The sequence below is a fragment of the Plecotus auritus genome (assembly GCF_963455305.1).
Source record: "Plecotus auritus genome assembly, chromosome: 6".
Taxonomy (NCBI): Eukaryota; Metazoa; Chordata; class Mammalia; order Chiroptera; family Vespertilionidae; genus Plecotus; species Plecotus auritus.
The window spans coordinates 92,440,133-92,465,411 of NC_137773.1; the positions used below are offsets into that span (position 1 = coordinate 92,440,133).

The 25,279-nt window shown below is 41.0% G+C and overlaps 1 protein-coding gene across 2 annotated transcripts in view; it reads left to right on the top strand.

Annotated features, from left to right (window-relative positions):
• Positions 1 to 25,279, top strand: part of ADGRE3 (adhesion G protein-coupled receptor E3) — an 86,516-nt gene that overhangs the window by 11,154 nt on the left and 50,083 nt on the right. For both annotated transcript variants that reach the window (XM_080673926.1, XM_080673927.1), the window contains exons 2-5: positions 4,517 to 4,567; positions 10,043 to 10,165; positions 16,654 to 16,809; positions 22,885 to 22,922. In XM_080673926.1, coding sequence (XP_080530052.1) covers positions 4,517 to 4,567; positions 10,043 to 10,165; positions 16,654 to 16,809; positions 22,885 to 22,922 — 368 coding nt within the window. The remainder of the gene's footprint in view (positions 1 to 4,516; positions 4,568 to 10,042; positions 10,166 to 16,653; positions 16,810 to 22,884; positions 22,923 to 25,279) is intronic.

Below are 25,279 nucleotides of genomic sequence, written 5' to 3' on the forward strand. Positions count from 1 at the left end.
GAAGAAAAAAGTAAAGAGAAAAATTATGAACAACAAATACATATTTATCAACAAGCGAACCTAAAAATCAAGTGAATTAAAAACCTGAGGAACAGAATAATCTGGTGAATATAATAGAATCAGGGGCATAGAAAGGGAGTGGACTGATAATTCTCAGGGGGAAAGGGGTATGGGGGGTTCATGAAGAGAATGGACAAAAATCATACACCTATGGATGAGGACAGTGGAGGGGAGGTAAGGGCAGAAGGTGGGGTGGGAAATGGGTGGAGGGGAGCTATGGGGGGAAAAAGGAGAAATAATTGTAATAATCTGAATAAAGATTTATTTAAAAAAATAAAAATTAAAAAAATAAAAAAATAAAAAAATAAAAAAAAATAAAGTCCCCTGCTATGATTGTGTTGTTGTCTATCTCTCTCTCGATATCTTCCAGGAGATTTTTTTATGTATTTGGGTGCTCCTGCGTTGGGTGCATATATGTTTACCAGGGTTATATCCTCTTGTTGTATTGATCCCTTTTGTATTATGAAGTGGCCTTCCTTATCTCTTGATTTTCTTGTCCATCCGGTGTATGATTTTCTTGTCCATCCGGTTCATGTAATTATGGCATGTTTACCAGGGTTATATCCTCTTGTTGTATTGATCCCTTTTGTATTATGAAGTGGCCTTCCTTATCTCTTGTTATGGCCTTCACTTTGAGGTCTATTTTGTCAGATATAAGTATTGCTACCCCAGCTTTTTTTTCATTTCCATTTGCCTGAAAGGTATTTTTCCATCCCTTCACTTTCAGTCTGTGTGAGTCCCTTGTTCTGAGGTGGGTCTCTTGTAGACAGCATATATATGGGTCATGTTTTCTTATCCATTCAGCCACTCAATGTCTTTTGATTGGAGCATTTAGTCCATTTATGTTTAAAGTTATTATTGAAAGGTACTTGTTTCTGGCCATTTTTATTTTTTGAGGCTGTGTTCCTTCTTACCTTTTTGTTTCTTCTTTTTACAGCATTCCCTTTAGCATTTCTTGCATTGCTGGTTTGGTAGTGATAAACTCCCTTAGCCTTTTTTTGTCTGTGAAGCTTCTGATTTCCCCTTCAATTTTGATTGATAGTCTTGCTGGATAGAGTATTCTTGGATTGAGTCCCTTGCTTTGCATCACTTTGTATATCTCCTTCCATTCCCTTCTAGCTTGATGTGTTTCTGTTGATAAATCATTTGATAATCTGATTGGGGATCCTTTGTAGGTAACTCTCTGTCTCTCTCTTGCAGCCTTTAGGATTCTCTCTTTGTCGACAACATTTGCCATTGTAATTATGGCATGTCTTGGTGTGGGTCTTTTTGGAATCATCTTGCTTGGGACTCTTTGTATTTGAGTAACTTTTTTCTTCCCTATATCAGGGAAGTTTTCTGTCATTATTTCTTCAAATAAATTTTCTAATACTTGCTGCTCTTCTTGTCCTTCTGGCAGCCTTACTATACATATGTTATTTTGTTTTGCATTGTCCCAAAGCTTCCTTAGGCTCTCCTCCTGCTTTTTAATTTTTTCTCTAGTTGCTGTTCAGATTGGGCTTGTTTCTGTACCTGATCTTCTAACTCGTTGATTCAGTCCTCTGCTTCTTCTAGTCTACTGTTGAAGTCTTCCATGGTATTTTTTATTGTAGCTATATCATTTTTCATTTCTTCCTGATTTTTGCATAGGTTGTTGATTTTCTTGTCCATCCGGTGTATGAACTGTGTGACCATTACTCTGAATTCTTTTTCTGTCATGTTGCATGCTTCCATTTCACTTATTTCCTTACTTGGCAATTCCTCCTTTTCTTTCCTCTGGGGATTGCTTCGTTGTCTCCCCATTCTGACTATCACCAGAAGGTTCATATGTCGAGTTGCGGTGGCCTGGACCGTGTGCAGTGGGAGTTTTGCACCTCCCAAGTGTCACTGAAGAGCTCTGATACCAAGACATGCGGTTGCTGTGGGTTGGTGGGAACCACGCTCACCCTGGGTCAGAGTCACAGGCGCTTAGTGTGGCCTCAGGTGTGCACCTAGATTCAGGGACCCTGCCTGCACCACGTTGAAACAGAGAACCCACTGGCTTGTGCCAAAAATAAAAGTCCCCTATTGCGTGTCAGGAGTCAGAGGCTCCCTGTGTCCATGCCGAGAATTGAATATCAGAGTCTCTGTTCCTTGGTGCTACCTCACACTGAGAATCAGGTCCCTGTGTGTGCATGTGCCAAGAATTGGAGTCACTGGCTCTTAGTGTGAATGTACTGGGAATCAGGGATCTCAGGCGCACGTAATGAGGAACGGAGTCTAGTCACTGGTGGTCAATGCTGCCTCTTGTGCAGAGATTCAGGGTCCATGATGTGCCCAGGAGACCGGGTTGCCCAGTCACACTGTGTTGGCAGGAGGTCCACTTCTGCCCTGCAGTAAACAGCCTTCTGTGTGCGCTTGCCCTGAATCAAAGTCAGGTGGCACTGCCCCTTAGTGTGGGTGTGGGGTCTGGTCACGCGGGTGTGCACTGTGGAAAACAAACTCCCTGTGTCCATGTACCCAGGCTCAAATTCAGCGCTGCCTCCCTGTGTGGGCACAGGGTCTGGTCATGGGGCACAAACTCCCCAAGACCACACATCCAGGTTCAAATTCACTGCAGCCTCTCTGCTAAGGTGCAGGGTCTGGTCATGGGAAACAAACTCCCCCGGTTTGAACCCCAGGCTCAAATTCAGTGCTGTCTCCCTGCGTGGGCATAGAATCTGGTCGCAGAAAACAATCTCCCCAAGGTTGTGCACCTATGCTCAAATTCAGGACTGCCTTCCTGCCTGGGTGTGGAGACGAGTTGCAGGAAACAAATTCCCCGAGTTTGCAAGTCCGGGGTCAAGTTCAGCACTGTCTCCCTGCCCTGCGTGGGCGCGGGATCTGGTCGCAGAAGACCACCTCCCTAGGGATGAGTGGCTAGGCTCGAATTCCACTCAGTCTCCCTGCCTGGGTGCGGAGACTAGTCACAGGAAACAAACTTCCCGTGTCCGACACCAAGGCTCAAAGTCAGGCAGAGTCGCCATTGCTTTGTGTGTGCAGAAATCCTTATTGTGCGGCTGGGGTCTGGTAGTTTCTATGTCGCTGCCGCGGGGGTGGCAGGGGAGGGGGATTGGCTTTGTGACTCGCAGAAATCTGCGGCCAGGTGCCTGGAGTCCTGGTGTCCCTGGGTCTGCAGCTGTGGTGGCAGGACTTCTACCAGAGTGGCTGTAGGGTCCTGGTTTGCTTCCGAGACCAGACTGGGTGGTGGCGAGGCTAGGATCCTAGTCTCAAGCAGTTCTGTTCTTCAAGATGGCGTGGTCTCTGTGCCACCGGTGTCCTCCCCAGAGTGTTTGCGGCGGCCGCGGGGCTTTACCGTCTAAGACTGCCCAGATTGGCAACCCCCTGGAAGAACTGCAGGGTCTAACTGTCCCTATTTCACTCACACAGACACCCACACACGTCCACACACACCTCTATCACTCCTTCACTCTCTCACACACTCTCCCTCCCTACCTTCCTGCCAGTCGCCATCTTGCCTCTCTCTCCCCTCCATCCCCAGCACCGTTTATTAAAGAGACTGTTTTGACTCCATTGTATACTCTTGCCTCATTTGTCAAATATTAATTGAGTATAATGGCTTGGGTCAATTTATGGGTTCTCTATTCTGTTCCATTGGTCTATATGTCTGTTCTTGTGCCAGTACCAGACAGTTTTGAGAACCATGGCTTTGTAATATAGCTTGATATCTGGTATTGTGATCCCTCCAACTTTGTTCTTCTTTCTCAGGATAGTTGTGGCTATTCGGGGTCTTTTTTTATTCCAGATGAATTTTTGTAGAGTTTGTTCTAGATCTTTGAAATATGCCATTGGTATTTTAATAGGTATTGCATTGAATCTATAGATTGTGTTAGGTAGTATGGACATTTTAGTGATGTTGATTCTACCAATTCATGAACATGGAATATTCTTCCATTTGTTTATGTCTTCCTTTACCTCTTTTTTCAATGTCCTGTAGTTTTCTGAGTACAGATCTTTTACATCCTTAGTTAAATTTATTCATAGGTATCTTAATTTTTTTGGTGCAATGGTAAATGGGATTTTTTTTCATTTCTCTTTCTGTGAGTTCATTATTGGTGTATAAAAAGGCCATAGATTTCTGGGTGTTAATTTTGTATCCTGCTACATTGCCAAATTCATTTATTAGGTCTAGTAGTTTTTTGATGGAGTCTTTGGGGTTTTCTATGTATAGTATCATGTCATCTGTGAATAAGGACAGTTTTACTTCTTCTTTTCCAACTTGGATGTCTTTTATTTCTTCTTCTTGTCTGATTGCTATGGCTAGTACTTCTAGTACTATGTCAAACAAGAGTGGTAATAAAATGAAGGTTGTTGTTTTAAGCTCCTACATTTTGTGATGGTTTGTTTTACAGTAATAGATAACTAATACACAGTCCTTGGAGAATTTCCTGAAATCTTTTCTCAATAATTTCATGTCTCTTCCTTTTCCCTGTTCCAGGACTCTGCATTCTGCTGAGTTTGTCAGGAGTCATGATTCAGAAGGCCAAATGTGAGTACGAAAAGCCTGCCTCTTCCATCATCAGAGACCAGGGAGGGGAGTAGACTAAGGATGAACCTGGGGACACCCACATCCTCCAACAATCTAGAAAAAAGAACAGAGCTTTGGGGAACAGAGCTTGAGCAGGCTTGCCCCTGTGCTGTTTCTTTCTTAATTGATCATTTTATCAAATTTGTATATATTTTAATTTATCTTTTTATATTTCTTTTATTAGTCTATTTGTTTGCTTTTAGTACCCACAATGTATCCAATGTGGAGATAGAACAATGAATAAAACAAAGTCTCTTGAAGTAAACACTCAAGTGGGGAGAAGCAGCATGATGTCACCATTTCATTCTGATTATAAGCACATAAACACAAAATGAACAAGATCATTTCAGGTTAGCTTTAAATCCTTGGAGATCTCACTAGATTATGGTTCAAAAAGTATAGGGTGGGGCCTGAGATTCTGCATTTTTATCCAAGGGATGAATTCTGAGTAGCCAAGCTCTACATAGTGGGACCCCATCATGTTCCCAGCACAATGTATTAATTCACTCCTCACAATAACCCATGTTACAGATGAGGAAATTGAGACACAGAAGTGTTTAAGATACTTGTGCAAAATCACACAGGTATTAAGTAGTGAAACCAGAATTGAAACCAGGGTCCCAAGTCTTAACTCATTCTCCTTTTATAAATTCTGCAATGATTTTGAGAATGACACAGTTATTATTAACTGAAATTTTTCTGTTAACATTAATTTGTTTAATGCCAACCCCAGTCCTACATCATGCACAGTCTCTACAACTTGGGTTTGGTGTTTCTAATATTTTTTAGATTTTTTAAAATTTATTTTTTGGGTATAGTTGACATACAATATATTAGTTCCAGATGTACAACTTAATGATTAGACATTTATGAAATCTTGCCACTTGCGATAATCTGGTTAGATCTAGAGGGCATTATGCTAAGTGAAATAATTCAGATGGAGAAAGGCAAATGTCATATGATCTCACTTATATGTGGAATCTATAAAACAAAATAAATAAACAAACAAAACAGAAACAAATTCTTAAATACAGAGAACAAACTAATGGTTGCCTCATAGAAGAGGGCTGGGGAGTGGGGAGAAATAGGTGAAAAAGGAAAAGAGATTAAGAAGTACAAATTACCAGTTATAAAAAGTCACAGGGAGTGCAACTCTGGAGCCAGGGTGGCTACTTGATATTCCGCTGCCTCTGCTCATACTGAAAACATGGAAATGTGAAGGCCTCAACCTCAGCCATGGCTCCAAAGGCAAAGGTCAGTACCAATGGCAGTCAGCACCTAATGATGTGACTGACCCAAGGGCATTTCTCTTGGATTTGGCCACAAACTTATAGATCTTCTGCTCTGTATACAGGAACAGGCCCCAAACTCCATGAAGACAAACACTCCTCTGTTCAGGATGTTGCCCTATGTCTCTTCATCTGGCAGTCACACTGTACAACAGCTCACATAACATGTTTGGGGTCCAGACTCACAGTCAGCCAGTCTGAGAAAAAATCCCATCCATGAACAGAACAACAGCAATCAAGACCCAGTTACAACAGGAGAGCCCAAATAACCCACAAAAGGGACACTCCTAGAGCATCCAGCTCAGGAGTTCAAGGTGACCACAACACTGGGTCCCACAGGACATTTACTACAAAAGGTCACCCCATGAAAACTGAGAGTCATAGCAGTTCTATCTAATACATAGAAACAAACACAATGAGACAACTAAAATGGGGAGACAAATAAATAAACCCCAAATGAAAAAAGGGGATGAATCTTCAGAGCAAGAGATAAATGAAATGGAGGTAAGCAAATTATCAGACACAGATTCAGAGTAATGCTTATAAGGATGCTCAAGGAACTACAAAGAACTTAATGGGAACTACAAGGAACTTAGTGGAAACTACATCAGCATGAAAAGGGCATGGAAACCATGAATAAGAACCAGTCTGAAATGAAGAATACTATATCTGACATCAAAAATACACTGGAAAGAATTAAAAGTCGGCTGGATGAAGCAGAGGATCGAATCAGTGATTTGTGAAACAAAGTAGAAAAAAACACTCAGTTAGAGCAACTAAAGGAAAAAACACTTAAAAAGCATGAAGATAGTTTAAGGGGACTTTGAGACAACATGAATCAGAACAACATCTGAATTATACGGGGACCAAAGGGAGAAGAAAGTGAGCAAGGGATAGAGAACCCATTTGAAGAAATAATGACAGAAAACTTCCCTAACCTGGTGAAGAAAAGTCACACAAGTACAGGACGTACAGAGTCACAATCAAGATGAACCCAAAGAGCCCTGGCCAGTTTAGTTAAGTGATTAGAAAGTTGTAGGCTCGAACCTAGGCCCAGGTCGGGGTGTGTGCAGGAGGAAACCAATCCATGTGTCTCTCACATCAATGTTTCTCTCTCTGTCTCTCCCCCTCTCTTCCACTCTTTCTAAAAATTAGTGGAAAAAATATTCTTGGGTGAGGATTAACAACAACAAAAAAAGAGACCCAAGACACATTATAATTAAAATGGCAAATGTTCCTAGAAGAAACCATAGGCAACAAAATCTCAGACATCTCTTGTAGTAATATGCTTGCAGATACATCTCCTAGGGCAGTGGTCGGCAAACTTATTAGTCAACAGAGCCAAATATCAACAGTACAATGATTGAAATTTCTTTTGAGAGCCAAATTTTTTAAACTTAAACTTCTTCTACCACCACTTCTTCAAAATAGACTCACCCAGGCCATGGTATTTTGTGGAAGAGCCACACTCAAGGGGCCAAAGAGCCGCATGTGGCTCACAAGCCACAGTTTGCCAACCACGGTCCTAGGGCAAAGGAAGCTAAGGAGAAAATAAACAAATGGGACTACATCAAAATAAAAAGCTTCTTCACAGCAAAAGAAACCATCAACAAAATGAAAAGGGAGCCCTGTGTATGGGAGAACATACTTGGCAATGATACATCTAATAAAGGGCTAATATCCAAAATATATAAGGAACTCATACAACTTAACAAAAGAAAAACAAACAATCCAATAAAAAAAAAATGGCACAGGACCTAAATAGACACTTCTCCAAAGTGGACATACAGATAGCCAAAAGACATATGAAAAAATGCTCAAAGTCCCTGATCATCAGAGAGATACAAATTAATACAACAATGAGGTATCACCTCACACCTATCAGAATGACTACCATCAACAAATCAACAAATTACAAGTGCTGGTGAGGATGTGGAGAAAAAGGAACACTAGTACACTGCTGGTAGGAATACTGACTGATGCAGCCACTATGGAAAACAGTGTGGAGTTTCCTCAAAAAATTAAAAATGGAACTGCCATTTGACCCAGTAATCCCACTTCTAAGAACACTAGAGGCCCAATGCACAAAATTTGTGCATGGGGGGCAGGTGACCCTCAGCCCGGCCTGCACCCGCTCGCAATCCAGGACCCTTCGGGTAGGGTCCCTAGGCCTGGCCAGCGATCAGGGCCTATCGGGGCTTTCCTTCCCCTGGCTGCCAGCAGCTGGCCCCACCTCCGCCATTGCCACTGCTTGCCATCTGTGTGGCGCTGCCACCTCTCCCCCACCACACCACCAGTTGCCTCCCTCTGCAGGCGACAGGCAACAGGCATGGGGTGCGATCGCTTGGCTGGCCTGGGCCTCCCTCTGTGGGGCAATTGCTGGCCAGCCCTGCACACCCGCCACAGTGTCACTGGCCGGTGGCCTGGGCCTCCCTCTGTGGCCACCGGCTGAGTGGCTGGCGCCTCTCTCTGCTGGGTGATTGATCGCGGAGCCAGGGCTCTGCGATCAATCACTGCACAGAGGGAGGCCCCGCCCACCCACAACAGCACCCCTGGTCAGGTAGCCTGGGCCTCCCTCTTTGGGGCAATCAACCATGGGGCTCTGCAATCATCACTGCACAGAGGGTGTCCTGGGCTTCCCTCTGTCAGGCGATCGTGGAGGCGATGGTGGGGCCCTCCCTGACCAATTGCATCACACCCGCCTTGGCCGATCTGGTGCCAGTGCGTGTCATAGCATGGTCATCCAGATGGTCATTCTGCTGTTCAGTCAATTTGGATATTACGCTTTTATTATTATAGATATCCTAAGAATCCAGAAACACCAACCATGTTCATAGCAGCATTATTTACAATAGCTAAGATCTGGAAACAGCCCAAGTGCCCATCAATAGATGGATGGATAAAAAAAGCTGTGGTACATTTACATAACGCAATACTATGCAGCTGTAAAAAAAGAAGGATCTCTTACCCTTTGCAATAGCATTGATAGACCTGGATATGATTATACTAAGTGAAATAAATCAGTCAGAGAAAGAAAAATATCACATGGTCTCACTTATATGTGGAATGTAATGAAAAAAAAATAAACCAACAAACATGAACTGACATGGATGCATGGAACACACTGACAGATCTCAGAGGGAAGTGGGGAGGGGATGGGAAGAGATTCATCAAAGAACTTAAAAATTTATATGCATACTAGAGGCTCAGTGCATGAAATTCATGCATTGGGGGTTGGGGGGTCCCCTCAGCCCAGCCTGCACTCTCTCCAATCCGGGACCCCTCAGGGGATGTCCGACTGCCGCTTTAGGCCTGATCCCAGGGATCGGGCCTAAACCGGCAGTAGGACATCCCTCTCACAATCTGGGACTGCTGACTCCTAACTGCTCACCTGCCTGCCTTCCTGATCACCCCTAACTGCCCCCCTGCCAGCCTGATCACCCCTAACCACCTCTGCCTGCCTGCCTGATTGCCCCCAACTACTCCCCCAGACGGCCTGGTCCTCCAACTGCCCCTTCTGCCAGCCTGGTAGCCCCCAACTAACCCCCTGCTGGCCTGGTCACCCCACGCAGCCTGCTGTTCAGTCATTTGGTCATCCCTCACTAACCCCACTGCTGGCCTTGTCACCCCATGCAGCCTGCTGTTCGGTCATCCATCTGGTTGTTTCAGTCATGACAGCCCCTGGCTTTTTATATATTAGGATATGCATAGCCCATGGACACAGACAATAGTTCAGTGGAGGCCTGGCATGGGGTGGGGGCTGGGTGGAAGGGTGGGGGTTGGAAATGGGGGATATCTGTAATACTATCAACAATACAAAATAAATTTAAAAATAATAATAATTTTTTAAATGAAAAATAGTCTCAGGGATGTAAAGTACAGCATAGGGAATATAGTCAACAATATTTTGGGAACTATGTATGATGTCAGATGGGTACTAGACTTATCAGAGTGATCACATTGTAAGGTATATAAATAGTATCTCTAATTTTTTTTTTTTTTTTTTTTTTACTGTACTGAGATGAAACAAAAAGGAAAATGTACAAGTTCCCTCAGTCTTGAGAGGCCCTGTTCAGAGGCAAAGACAAATAATAACTCAAGAGTTTTTGACCCAGGTGAATCTGACCTGCCTCTCTCCTCCCTGCAGGTACCTGTCCTCGGTGCCCCCAAAATGCTATTTGTGTCAATGACACATACTGTACCTGCAACTCTGGATACACCTCCCAATCTGGGAAGGAATTCTTCACATTCCCCTTGGAGATATGTCAAGGTAAAGGGGTAATTTTCAAATTACCCAGAGTTGGAACTGGAAGGTAGGCAGCATAAGGGTTGTGGGGAGGTAACAGTAATGTACAATGCTGAAAACTACCACTCAACCTTCATCAAGAAACACTTTCATGAAGTCCGCAAAGGGCAGGGAGCTCTTCCAGAACCTAGCTAGGCCTCAGTATTCTCCTCTATAACATGGGAGTGATAATGCTGACTTTATGAGGATGGTAGGGGATTGAATAAGGTAATGAATCTGACAGTACTTCATGGATTATAGAACATCATATAAATGGTGTTTTTTAAGTTCAAAAAAGAGAATATGCATGGAAGTCATAGCAAAGAGAGAATAAAAGCTTGGGCAGAAATTTTACTAATATAAGTTCCTATGGTCCCCTAAGATGCAAAATGCAGTCTCAGCTCAATAATTAAAAGGTCCAACCCTATGGGAAAATGAACACTCCAAACTTGAATTAATAGTGGCTTGTTTCCCTCCCTTAGTTCAAGCACCCTCCTGATTGGAAGCCTGCGGTCAGTCCTCTTTCCCACCTAACACTTCATTCTTCTTTGCCCCATCTTGCTACAGTTGGAACCCAGAAGAAAAAGGAAAAGGAAGTAGAAAAGTCTCTACTTGGCTGATGCTATTGTTGCCATTTAGCCTCTATGTTCCCGAGTTAGAGCCTTTCTCTATGATAGCCTTTGTGGGTTGTATGAAGATAATGCCCCTCTTATCCAGTCACTGCCCCAAAATTCCCTTGATAACAATAACTTCCTTCCTACACCTTCCTCATCCTGGAGGAATCTTGTGCTTCCTCCAGCTTCTTCCTGCTGAAGTCCATTTGCCACTCCAGGTGACCCTCTTGAACAGAACCTAAGCAACCCCACACTAGAAATCACTCACATCTGACCCAGCTCTAGTTCTTGGGAAATATTTACCCACCTTTGCTCACCCTTTCGATTTTTTAGGAAGAAATCAGCTGGGTCCCCACAAAATACAGACAATGCATGTAATTAGCTGAGTGAACTCCTTAAAATATCTCTCTCTCTCTCTCTCTCTCTCTCTCTCTCTCTCTCTCTCTCTGTCTCGAGGAAAGAACCCACACATATTTCTCTTCTTGGGTAGGAGTGGAGGGGCTCACAGCACAGCATCAGCTCTCTCCAAATAAATCCTCCCTCTCTTACTCATCAACTCCTGATCCTTCAAACCCTTAATAGAATCTGGCCATATGATTAACATCAAAGTATTACCTCACTATGTGCATTGTAGAGATTGGAAATTATATTAAAGAAAACTTAGCAAAGGCAGTCACAAGTACAAAGATCTAACTGGTTACATAAAAAGAAAATGAAGTCAGTGTATCCATAGCCTGGTAAGCGATAGAGACGTTGCGTTGGAGACATAGTTGGGGACCAGTCTTATAAAGCCACCATCATCTTTTTTTTAAATATATTTTATTGATTTTTACAGAGAGGAAGGGAGAGGGATAAAGAGTTAGAAATATCGATGAGAGAGAAACATCAATCAGCTGCCTCCTGCACACCCCCTACTGGGGACGTGCCCGCAATCAAGGTACATGTCCTTGACTGGTATCGAACCTGGGACCCTTCAGTCCGCAGGCCAACGCTCTATCCACTGAGCCAAACCAGTCAGGGCCACCATCATCTTTTAATTGAGATTTAATACATATGCCATAAAATCCATACTTTTAAAATATATAATTTAGTTGGTTTTAATATATTCCAAAATCGTGTACCATTACTACTCATTCCAGAACATTTCACCACCTAAAAAAAAAAAAACAACAAAAAACCCAAACTCATTAACAGTGACTCTTCATTTACTCCTCCCCCCAGCCCTTGGAAAACACTAATCTGCTTTTGTCTCCATGGATTTGCCTGTTCTGGGCATTTTATATAAATGGTACCACATAATATGTGGTCATTTGTGTCTGGCTTCTTTCACTCAGCATAATGTTTTCCAAATTCATCCTTGTTGAAGTACGTATCAGTAATTCATTGCTTTTTATGGCTGAACAATAGCCATTATATAAATATATCACATTTTATTTATCTATTCATCAATTGATAGACATTTGTGTTGTTTCCAGTTTGGGACTCTTATAAATAATGCTGCTGTGAACATCATGTACAAGTATTTGTTTGAACATCTGTTTTCAATTCTTTAGGGGTATGTACTTAGGAGTGGAATCAGTGAGTCATATGATAACTGTGCTTGACTTTTTGAGAACTTGTGGACTGTTTTCCAAAGTTGTTGTGCCATTTTACATTTCCACCAGCAATGTCTGAGAGTTCCAATTTCCCTACATCCTTCCCAACACTTACGGTCTGTCTTTTTTATTATAGTCAATATCATGGGTATGAAGTAATATCACATCGTAGTTTTGATTTGCATTTCCCTAGTGACTAGTGATGTTCAGCATCTTTTCATGTGCTTTCTATCTTCTTTGAAGAAATGTCTATCATCCCTGGCCAATGTGGCTCAGTAGGTGGAGTGTCTTCCCATACACCAAACGGTTGCTGGTTCAATCCCCAGTGGGGGACATGCAGGATGTTTGCTCTCACATTGATGTTTCTCTCTCTCTCCCTCTCCCTTTCTCTCTCTCTAAAAATCAATTTTTAAAAAACCCTTCATTTTAAAAAAAAGAAATGTCTATCAAATTATTTACCCATTTTTAATTGGCTTATTTATATTCTTTTCTTGTTGCTGAGTTGTGGTTCTTTATATATTCTGAATGTTAGTCCCTTACCAGATATCTGATTGGCAAATTTCCTCCCATCTATGGGTTTTCTTTTCACTTTCTTGATAGTGTCCTTTGAAGCACAAACGTTTTTTATGAAGCCCAATGTACCTATTTTCTCTTTTGTAACTTGCGCTTTTGATGTCATATCTCAGAAACAATTGTTTCTCACAACCATTCATTTTTATAGACTTTATTGTATTATAAAATGAAGGAATCACTTTTAATTTTTAAAAATTTATTAGGGATTTTAAACTAATGGCTAAGATTTTCTACTTTTTAATTTTTTATTAGAAGTTTCTTTGCTTGATCATATGATTGAGTTTATTAAAATGTATATTTTCTGTTCAAGGAATGTGAGATTCTCTCAGTGCATAGTTCTCTGTCTCTTTCAGTCTTTCTTTACTTCTGTCTCTTTCTACCACTCTGTGTGTCTGTGTGTGTGTGTCTGTTTTTGTCTCTCTGACTGTGTGTTTATTTATTGATTTTACTTATTCATCAGTTTCTCCATATCCTTATTTATTTTTTATCCACTAGATCTTTCCTCTATTTGTGTGTGCTTATTGATTGTGATATTCATTTTCACTCTATCTGTATTTATTTTTTTTATCTACTAGTTCTGAGAGAACTAAATTGAATATACCAGTGCAATTGTATGTTGATTTGTTCTTGCTTCTTGCATTTCCACTTGTTTTTGCTTTTGGTATTGATCAGCTATGTCGTTTGGTCGATACATAATTATGACTGAAATAAAATTTTCCCTGTTAAGCATCAATACATAGTGTCCCACTTTATCTTATTTAGAGCTTTGAACCTTAAATTCCACTGAATCTGGTATTAATATTACATGTTCTGTTTTAACTTTCCTAGCATCTCTTTGTATACCTCTTTATTATTAACATTCTTTTTAAAATACATTTTTATTGATTTCAGAGAGGAAGGAAAAGAGAGAGCGAGATAGAAGCATCAATGATGAGAAAGAATCATTGATCGGCTGCCTCCTGCACGCCCCCTACTGGGGATTGAGCTCACAACCTGGGCATGTGCATTTGACTGGAATCGAACCCAGGACCCTTCAGTCCACAGGCCAATGATCTATCCACTGAGCCAAACCAGCTAGGGTTTAACATTCTTTATCAGTCTTCTGAAAACAGCAAGGTTCATTGCTCAACCCTGCTTCCTCTTCCCTTCATCTTCCCCCAGGTTAAGGTTTCTGAACTTACTAATTTCACACTTGTTAATTTGTTATTTGCTTAGAGCACATTCTTGAATGTTTTCTTCAAATTGGGTATGTGGGTAATATCTCTCTCAAGTATTGCATAATCTCATTTTCTTTCACTCTAATAAGTAGATTCTATCTGTTCTTGGTAGAGAATTTTTTAGTTCAGTCCTCTTATCCCAGTTATTCATTGATGCATATCCCAGTAATCACAGAAACTGTCTTCAAGCTTGCAGGGTTGCAGATAGGAATTCTAATATCAACTTGAGTCTCATTCCTTTGTAGTAACTTGTAACTTGTCTCACACTTTGTAAGGTTTTTCCCAGAAGTCCCCAGAAGACCATTCTTACTTTTCATTGGATAGAAGTGTGTCACATGACCACCCTAAGTGAAAGGGATGTTGAGAAAGAGAGTACCTGAGAAATGGGAACAAGACTGCCATGTCTGGCCTGATAAATGATGTTTTGTGCTGGTCTCAGTCTATGGATAGTAATGCTGTACGCTGAAAATGCCTGGGGCGGGGGGGGGGGGGGGTTCTCACCTGGACCCAGGTGAGACATTTCCCCTTTCTAAGTTAATGTTACAACTGGACTGACCTTGCGGTTCTTATTATGATTGCAAGATGTCCTTCAGCAATAACTGTGGTGCGGTGTTTCTTCCTTTTCCGCGTCCCGCACGGAAAGGGAGAAAGACAGGTTCCTGAGGGGAGGAGCTGGGGGTTAAGAAATTAGAGAAAGAAAGAGACAGGAGACAGAAATAGATTCAAGCTGGGTGCCGGGTGGCTTCCTGTCCTCTGATAGAGAGACAGTCACACTCACCTCAGACAACACAGCATATTTATTGGTTTCCAAAAGGGATTTTATGATCAAAAGGAGTTTCGGGTGTGCCCAAATCCTATTCTGCCAGTGCCCTTGGGCTCAGCTGAATAAGAATTAAAAAAGTATCCATGTGCCTTCCCAGACGGCGCTCTACAATAACCATTAGAAAATTGTGAAAAGATACAGGTTTATATAGTCCTGTGACTGGCGGTATGCTTATTGGAAATCCACTTGGGAGTGGAAGCCTCTTTGAAATGGATGCCTCAGCAATCAAAGCTTAAGTTAGGTTTTTGCATTACAAAAAAAAAAAAAGGTTCAGGGTTTACACCACAAATAGAAACAATATTGCCATGTCTGGGCTCACAAGCAAAGAATTACTATTGAGTGGGCACTATGTCACACTCTGAAACCCCAAATTTCAAGTTTTCTGAACCAGACAGGGAAATCACACATTTTCACTACCCACTTGACAATTTTAAGAAGCTGCAATAACAAAATACCACAGGCTGGGTGGCTTAAATAACAGAAATTTATTTTCTCACAGTTCTGGAGGTTGGGAAGTTCGTGATGAAGGTTCTGGCAGATTCAATTCCTGGTTAGGCTTATCTTCCTGACTTGTAAATGTCTGCCTTCTTGTTATAGCTTCATATGGAATTACCTTGATTATTGCAAGTGGTAGAATGGGGAAGGGACTTTCATCTCTTATTATAAGGACACTAATCCTATCACATCAGGAACCCATTCTTTTTTTATTTCTGTCACCTTTTATCCCTTCTATGCCCTCTTCCACCTCCACCCATCCCCTTTCACCCCTGCAATCACCACACTGCTGTCCATGTCCATGAGTTCTCTCTTTTTTTGTTGTTGTTGATGTTCAATCCCTTCACCTTCCCACTCTGACCCCAGGTGTCTGCCTGCTCTTTATCTGAGTCTGTCTGTATTTTGCTTTGTAGTTATTTGTTCATTAAATTCCACATATGAGTAAAATCAGGACTCCATTCTTATGACCACATTTAATTTCAGTTACCTCCTTGGAAGCCCCATCTACAGCCACACTGGGGATTAGAGCTTCAACATATGAACAGAGGGCATACAAACTCAGTCCATGACAGCAGACATGGTCAATGTCCCACTTAGATGCCCTGGGCATTTGTCATTCCTTTGCACACCAAGTCTGAGACTTTCTCTAGCTACTGAAGACTACTCAGCCCATGTTCGGGAAGGTGGAAAGGGGGCTTAAAACTCCCTGGGAGCATTCCCCCGTGGATAAATGATGAGATTTGGTGGATAAATAGCCTAGCACCCTCACTCTTTGCCTGGGTCACTCTGAAGTGTGTGCTCTACACTGCCTCCCAGAGGTACCTAGAGGAATTGGGACCCTGTTATCCACAGTGGAAACTTGCTTGATATTCTTCTTTTTATTTTCTGCCATCCCTGTCTCATTTCACCACTTCCCCTCCAGTGTTTTCTTGGATCACCTCCCAAATAAAGTACTTGCACTTGGATCCATGTCTCAATGTCTGCTTCTTGGAGAACTCAACCAAAGTCAATGAGGAAAGGCAAGAGCAAGGACAGCCATTACCTTAACTGGAAAGTCAGGACAGACTCTGGTGGAGAGAGCATAGCCTCTGGCACATGTTAGATGCACAATAAATCTTTGTCAAATGAATGACCAAATTTCTCCTTTGTGTTCCAGATACTGATGAATGTAAGCCACCCATTAGTGTATATTGTGGACTAAATGCTGAATGCCAGAATGTTCCAGGAAGTTTCTACTGTCACTGTGGCCCTGGATATAAACTTCTCTCTGGGAACACACAGTTCAAGAATTCCAATGAGAATACTTGTCAGAGTAAGAAAATTTTTATCTTCTTGTCCTCCTTCCACATTTTTCATTGAGTCTAACACCAGAAAAGGTATTTTTTGTGGTGAGGACAGGGCATGTTTCTATTTCCTGGAAGAAAATGGATAATGAAAAGAGGAGGAAAAAAGGAAAGAAGGAAGTTAGAGGAATAATGGGGTTCAGACGGCAAGTAGACTTTGGAGATGGAGATGAAAAGGTGGTAAATGAGGCAAGATTCCTTGAATTACAAAAAAGAGAAACTCACTCGGTTTAACTTAAACAGAAAAGATGAGTTTATGATAAGGATGCATGGATATATCTTGGAACTCAAGGACAAGAAAAGAGCTGGGCTTCTGAAATGAAATAAAACTGGAGGCTCAACACTCTCAGGGTACCCCAGTCTCTGATTCTCTTTGGGACAGATCCTGTCCTCTCTTTCCTTGCAAATTGGATTTCTCTGCTTCCTTGTCCACAGGACAGGAACTATGACCAACAGCTGCAAATCTTACCAGTGTATTGCTCCAACCACTCAAAGAGAGATCAATAAACTCTTTCTCGTGGACCTAATTGCAAAGTCTTTGGAGATATATAAATTGGCCCAGTTTGAGTGATATTCCCACCCTCAGATCTGTGTCCAGGAGGAGGTATCATGTTGTATTGTTATATTGTAAGTCAGCGATATAAGCTTGATCATCCTCATGGAAACTATATAGATGAGGAAAGTCTATATCCAAGAAATATGGGAATTGGCAGACTATATCCAAGAAATATGGGAATTGGCAGACTATCTATGAGGTTTGGCAACAGTTGCAATGATCAGAGGAAGAATCTTTAAAGATAAATTCTAAGAAGCTGATTAGTAGAGAAACAATAATATTAATACCTAAATATATATTTCATTTATACTATGTACCAGGTACTACACTCAGTGCTTTCCATACATTATTTCATTTAAAATAATCATAATAGGCACCATTATTACACATAAAGAAAGTGAGGCATCTAAAAGTTAAGTAACTTGTCCAAGGTCAGGCAGCAAAGAAATGGGTTTTTAGCTTGGGTCTGCACCACAACATGGGCCTCAGGGAAACCATAAAAGGACAAATGCACTCTTTTTCTGGTGCAAAATAATAATAATAATAATAGTAATTATTATTATTATTATTATTATTATTATTATTATTATTATATTATCTCTCTTTATCAGTTAAGATCCAGCCTGGAAAACAGAAACCTCACTAGGTCTTTCAAACTATAAAGAATTTTACAGAAAGAATTGATATGGTAAAGGAAGAGCTAAGAGAAGTCAAAGGGAGAGTGAGGAGGCAACCCAGAGATTAACAATAGCAGAAATATGCAGCCATCTTAGACCTAGAGGGACAGAGGAGGAAGTGGTATTACCAGGGCCCAAGAGTTGAGTCCATCTAATGAGAGGTGGAAACTTGGGAGAGATGATGTAACCAATGTTGGAGCTACCACAAGAAACAGCAAGAAAAGGGAAAAAATACCCCTGCTTCTCCCTTTCTCTCTTCTCCAATATTCTACCAGTATTTCCCACCAGGAATATACTGAACCCACCAGGAAGCCACGGGGCAAGAAATCCTGGCAAATAGAGCTCTTTCTGAAACAGAACAGAGAAGGGAATAGTAGGATCTGAGGAAAAATTGGCTGTTGGCCAACAATAACTGTTTTCCAAGAATATGAAGTCTTTTTCTTACAAATGTAAGTGAAGGTGGGAGCCTGGAGATAGTACATTCCAACCTGTGTTATTTTATTATGGCCAGTAGTTCTTATATGATGAGGTAGTGAAGGGATTACTCCCTTCTTTGCAAGCTTTCTTCAAAAAAATAAAACTTACCTATGAATCTCAGTTTGTACCTCCTTGTTCTTAAATTTGTTCTATTCCATTTTTTGCCTCCCTTATGTAGATTCTCAATTTTCCTTTTCATTGTTGAGATTTTTGATCACTGGGTCCATAGCTGAGCCAAGGTTTGTAGTTGATGGCTCCAGCTGGAGGGTGGAGAAAAGATCCTTGAGAGAAGTTGGCTGCAGCATGTCTCAAAGTGTTCTCATTCTTCTTACCACCACTCACCTTGTATCTGTCAGAATGCTTTGGGTTTTAACTAATATTATACCTGACTAAAAGTAACTTGTCAATAGGGATTATCAATAAATCTCAATATAACAAAAACCCAGAAATATATAGCTTTTCAGTTTGTTAATGTAGCATCTCAGGAATAGCAGAGCTTTGGTTTGACAGTTGTTGGCTTTCCCTCATTGTCCCAAAATGACTGCCACATCAAATCCTCATACATCCAATCCTCATGCATCCATGCCTCTTCTGGAAAACAAAAGAGTAGGAAAATGCTACTCCTGAGTCTCTCTCTTTTTTTACCATGAAGAAAAATTATCTTCAGAAGCCTCCCAGCAAACTTCCCCTTATGTCTGTTTGGCTAGACTGGGATCAAATTGCCTCCTGTAAACAAGTTCCTAGAATAACAGAATGAGATCTCAGGGCTTCACCCTGGGATTAGGGGCAGTGTCAACTTCACACACTTGAATAACATGAGTGTTCTGAAAGCAAGGAAGAAAGGGGCATGGCTGCTGGATGGGAATTCTTCAGCATATGGCATGACACCAAACTTTCAGATCCCTCTAATGGTACATCTACCCTAACATTGGGTCCTGGGATTGATGGTGGGAAAGAGAAACCTTCTCTTGTAAAGTCTCGTAATCTCGAGAGGAGAAAAAAGCACATGTCTTGGGAATGGATCTTTTTTCCTTAGATTGGTAGGATAATGAAAATAAAGCTCCCAAAAGATTGTGCCCTGTGCTCCACTTCATCCAGCCGTAAGGCCATGAGGTTGGAGACCCCACAGCAGAGAGCTTGGAGGAAAATTGACAAGGGTCATTGCATCCCACCCACCCCATCCCAGATCCTCTGAGTAGCTCAAGATCATGAGCAGCACAAGCCTGCAGCTAGAGGTTAGGAAACTTCACATCTCAATTATCAGGCCAACTCTGCACCAATACCACTCACATTAGGTCAATTCTGCAGTTCCTTTCAACAGGGGTGTCCAAGATTCCATGATTCTTTCACAAAGCCAAGGGTCTCAGAACAAAGAGGGACAATTATGCCAAAAAGGAAACAAGACTATTCAGGGGGTCTAAGACCCAAATTTCCTAAAAAGATTAAAACAGGGCCTCTCAGACCAAACTGGAGAAAGATGGTGGAAAAAGGCTTTCTAGGTGCAAAGACCCCATGGGAAGTAAGATTCCTTGTTCAAGGGACTTCACTGGATTACAGAGCCCCAGCTATTCTGCAATAGGGTTCTCAGGTAGCTCAGGGGCCCAGGTGGGCATCATCGAGGATGCCTGTGAATGACTGAAATGACTTGTGCCCATTCTGATTCCTGTGTATGCAATAGCACAGTGACATGAGCTTTGTGCTTAGACAAATACGGATCCAATCTAAGTTCTACCATGTATCCCCACATGACTACAGACAATTCCTTAACCACATTCCCCTGTACCTCTGTTTTATCTGCTTAAATGATATAACAACAGAACCTGACTCATAGGGTTGTTACAATGATTAATGAGATAACCCATGTGAGGTGGCATTCAACAAGTGGTAACTGATGATTTTTGTGCATGGAGCATTCTTCTATCAACTGCATCCACATCTTCAAGAGACAACAGAGAAGAGTGGTTAAGAACACTTTGTAAGGTGTCTAGAGCCAATTTCCAACAGAATTGCCTTGGGTACATACTAACTTTTCTCCACCCTATATGTAAAATGGGGCCAAAAATCTGTATCCTCACAGGGGCTATGCCTCACTAAATGAGATAGTACCATAGAAAGCACTTAGAAGTGTTTGCTAATATTGCTAGCATTTCATCTGATTCTTTTTTTTAAAAAAAAAAAAAAGGTTTAAACACCTGCTCTGGCTAGAAAGATCATGGAAAAGTTCAAGTAGCTCTTTAATATCACGGGTATGTTTTCTACCAATGAGAGGCACACCTACAAGATTCAAGGCCAGATTCCCATATTTCCTCAGGTCCCAAGCTGGAGTCCACACCAGGGTCTTGGAGCTTCATGAGCTCCAAAAATGAGACTGGGGTCCAAGTAGGGAAGGTGAGAGGAAAGAACACGGGATGGGTAGGAAAGAGATGCTGTGCCCTAAGTCCACTGCTAGCTCAGACGATCAATAAATATTTGTTGAATGAATGAATGAATGAATGAATGAATGAGTAGGATTGCACCAAAAGTGAATGAGTCCAAGCAGACTGAGATTCTCCCTGGGTTCTGATGTTAATCTGTTAAACTTGCCTTATTTTACAAGGAAGAGAAATGCCTTTGGTTATTTTCCTAATTCTAAGAGCTCTTCACAGTCCTTTTATAATTATTTATTTATTTAGCCTGTTGGGGAAGAAGAGCGGGGAGGGAAAGATGAGGGCATGCTCCTGGGAGGGACAGTGCCTTCACAGTCCTTTTATATGGACTGAGTCCACCTGGGGTTAGTTATCATGAAGGTTGGTAGGTCCAAGAAGGTACCCATGAAGAAGTATGCAAGTTTCAGAAAAAAGCATTTTTTTACAATGAATGTAGTTTCCAATAATAGACACATTCTGAACTCAGGGTTGTAAGACTTCTTGCACTCTTTTTTAAATTTATTTTTTAATTACAGTTGACATACAATATTATATTAGTTTCAGGTGTACAACATAGTGGTTAGATATCTATATAACTTATGAAGTGGTCTCCCCAGTAAGTTTAGTGTCCATCTGACACCATACATAGTTATTACATTATTGACTATGTTCCCTATGCTGTACATCCCCGTGACTATTTTGTAACTGCCAATTTGTATTTCTTAATGCCTTCACCTTTTTCACCCTACCCTCCAACCTCCCATTTGGCAAGCATCAGTTTATTCTCCATATCTATGAATTTGTTTGTTTTGTCTGTTCATTTATTTTGTTGGTTTATTTTTTTAGATTCCACATATAAGTGAAATCATATGGTATTTGTCTTTTTGTCTGACTTATTTCATCAGCATAATACCTTCTAAGTCCATCCATGTTATTGCAAATGGCAAGATTTTATTCTTTTATATGACTGAGTGATATTCCAAGGTCTTGCACTCCTAAGTTAAAACCTTCAATGTTACAAGAAAGCTCTTTGCCCTTTTTAGCAAATAGACTCAGCTGAAAACCAAGATATGGACTAGGTATAGATTTAACCTCAGTTTGATGGTAACAGGTATGTAAACATTTGCTAGCCTTTCCTCATCTTTCTAAAGCAGATATGGGTGTCCTCCCAGTGCACAATTAACCACACACAAGGTCCCATTAACAGCTGATAACCAAAAATGGACACTCCTGTTTCCGTTCTAATTCCCAGCCACGCTGAATTTTAAAACCATCCATATAAGCAGAACCCATGGACACGGACAGTAGGGGGGTGAAGGCATGTGCTGCGGGGGTTGGGGGAGGGATGTGAACGGCCAGGGAGAAGTCAATGGGGGGGGAAAGGAGACACATGTAATACTTTAAATAATACTAGTAAAGAATTTTTTTAAAACCTGAGGTACTTAATTTTCTGTTTCCTCAGCCATTTTAGTTATAATGTCCAGCCAAGACTGACTTACAGAGTTTGGAGTTTACATTTTTCTGCTTCCTCTATGCCAGTGTATCTCTATTACAGCAACTTTGGCATTTAATATCCAATACTTTTTTGTGGTCAGGAGCTGTCCTGTGCATTGTAGGGTGTTGAGCAGCATCTCAGGCCTCCAATCATCAGATTCTAGTAGTATCCCCTGTTCCAAACTGTACCCACCAAAAATGTCTCCAGCCATTGTCAGTGTCCCCTGAGGACAAAATCACCCCAGTGGAAAAACACTGCTCTACACTGTAGCAAGGAACTTGGACTCTGATCCCCCAAACAGCAAAGAAGCTTGATAATGAACATCATTAGTTTGTCTTCAGACATTCTACATTCAAGTTACTCACCTTACCTGCCCACCTCTCCACCCTTTCACTCTCAGTTCCCACAGTAACTGCCCATGATGTCTTTTGCAGAGATCACCACCTCAAGCACAACCAAAGGCAATAAAGAGGTGAGTGGAAGCTGAGTCCTGGAACCTAGCCTGGTAACAAATATTTACAAAGCCAAAAATTAGCAAATGGCAATGGGTACTAGATATTATATGTGTACTACATATTATAGATCATATATTGATGCATCATATGCAATATGTAATATATTTTAATATATAATGTATGTTAATTGTAATATAATGTAAGTTCATTATAATACAATATCACTAGATAATTCCTATTATGTATAACTATGATATATACATATATTATAGTTGACTGTTGAATATGGATACTGACCCCCCCATGCAGTAAAAAATCCGCAAAAACTTAGCTACTAATAGTCTACTATTGACCAGAAGTCTTACTGATAACATAAATAGTTGATTAACATATATTTTGTATGTTACATGTATCATACACTGTATTCTTACAATAAAGTAAGCTAGAAAAAAGAAAATGTTATTAAGAAAATCATAAGAAAGAGAAAATACATTTATGGTATTTATTGAAAAAAATTCACATATAAGTAGACCCATTCAATTCAAACCATGTTGTTTGAGGGTCAACTATATATCACCATGTTTATCACTATACGTATGTCACTATATATCTCACTATAGCAATAGATAGATTATGTGTGTGTGTGTGTGTGTGTGTGTGTGTGTGTGTGTGTGTGTGTACTGCCCCCTAAAGATAGGATCTATCCCAGACCAAGAAAAACAGACTAAGTAAGACTGTATTAGGGTATGCTGAGCTGCAGCAACAGAGGCCCAATTATTCAATGGCTTTTAAAAGATAAATTTTTATTACTTTCTGAGTTAACAATCCAGAGGTGAACAGTCTAGGCTGGTGAAGGGATTCTGCTCTGTGAGGCCATTAAGGGTGCCCACATTCTTTCCATCCCCTGGCATCTTGTCCTCAACTGCATGGTCAAAGATAGGTTGCTGCAATGTTGCATTCATAGGGAGAGGGGAGAGGGAGTCTAGGGCACATTGTCTGGAGGGCAGAGTGAAGGGAGAGAGTGGAGGGAGGGAGGCATCTATGAGATCACTATGATATGCTAATAAGGGTGTGATCAGATCTTAGAGACATTTCTTTCTCTAATTTTTCAATAACTGTTGACATACAATATTATATTAGTTTCAGGTATACAACATAGTGATTAGACATTTATGTAACTTATGAAGTAATCATCCTGATAAGTCTAGTACCCATCTGACACCATACATAGTTATCACAAGATTATTGACCATATTCCCTCTGCTGCACATTACATCCCTGTGACTATTTCTATGACTGGCAATTTGCACATCTTAATCCCTTCCCCTTTTCGCCCATTCCCCAACCTCCCTCACATCTGTCAACCAACAAAATGTTCTCTATATCTATGAGTTTATTTCTGTTTTGTTTGTTTATTTATTTTATTTTTTTAACATTTAAATGATTTGAGAGAGAGAGCGATTTGTTGTTCCACTTATTTATGCACTCATTGGTTGATTCTTGTATGTGCCCTGACCAGGGATCAAACCTGCAACCTTGACGTACTGGGACAACGCTCTAACCAACTGAGCTACCTGGCCAGGGCTATTTTGTTCCTTAGATCCCACATATAAGTGAAATAATATGGTGTTTGTCTTTCTCTGCCTAGCTTATTTCACTTATAATAATACCTTGTAGGTTCATCCATGCTGTCACAAATGGGAAGATTCCATTCTTTATATGGCTGAGTTATATTCCATTGTATATATGTACTACATTTCCTTTACCTAATCATCTATTGATGGGCATTTGTGTTGCTTTCACATCTTGGCTATTGAAAATAATGCTGTAATGAACATAGGGTACATATGTCTTTTAAAATTAGTGTTTGGGATTTTATCAGAGAAATACCCAGAAGTGGAATTGTTGGGTCATATGGTAGTTCTATTTTTAATTTTTTTATAAATCTCCATACTGTAGTCCATAGTGGCTGCACCAATTTACAATCCTACCAACAGTGCATTAGGGTTCCCTTTTTTTAGAGACATGTCTGTTGGTTTTTTTTCTTCATTGATTTTAGGGAGAGAGAGAGAGAGAAACATCAATGTGCAAGAGAAACATCCATTGGCTGCCTCCCATATGCACCTCGGTCAGGAATCAAACCCACAATTTGGGCATATGCCCTGACCGGGAAACAAACCCACCACCTTTCAGTGTACGAGACAACACTCCAACCGAGTCACACTGGCCAGGGCTTAGAGACATGTCTTAAAGTGACAATCCAGAAATTGCACATATGCCCAAACCTAACTGCAAGGGAAGTTGGAACAATATGGCCTGTAGCCGGGCCGCATGACCCAGGTGAAATTTGAGGGGTTCATTCAGTTACCAAAAG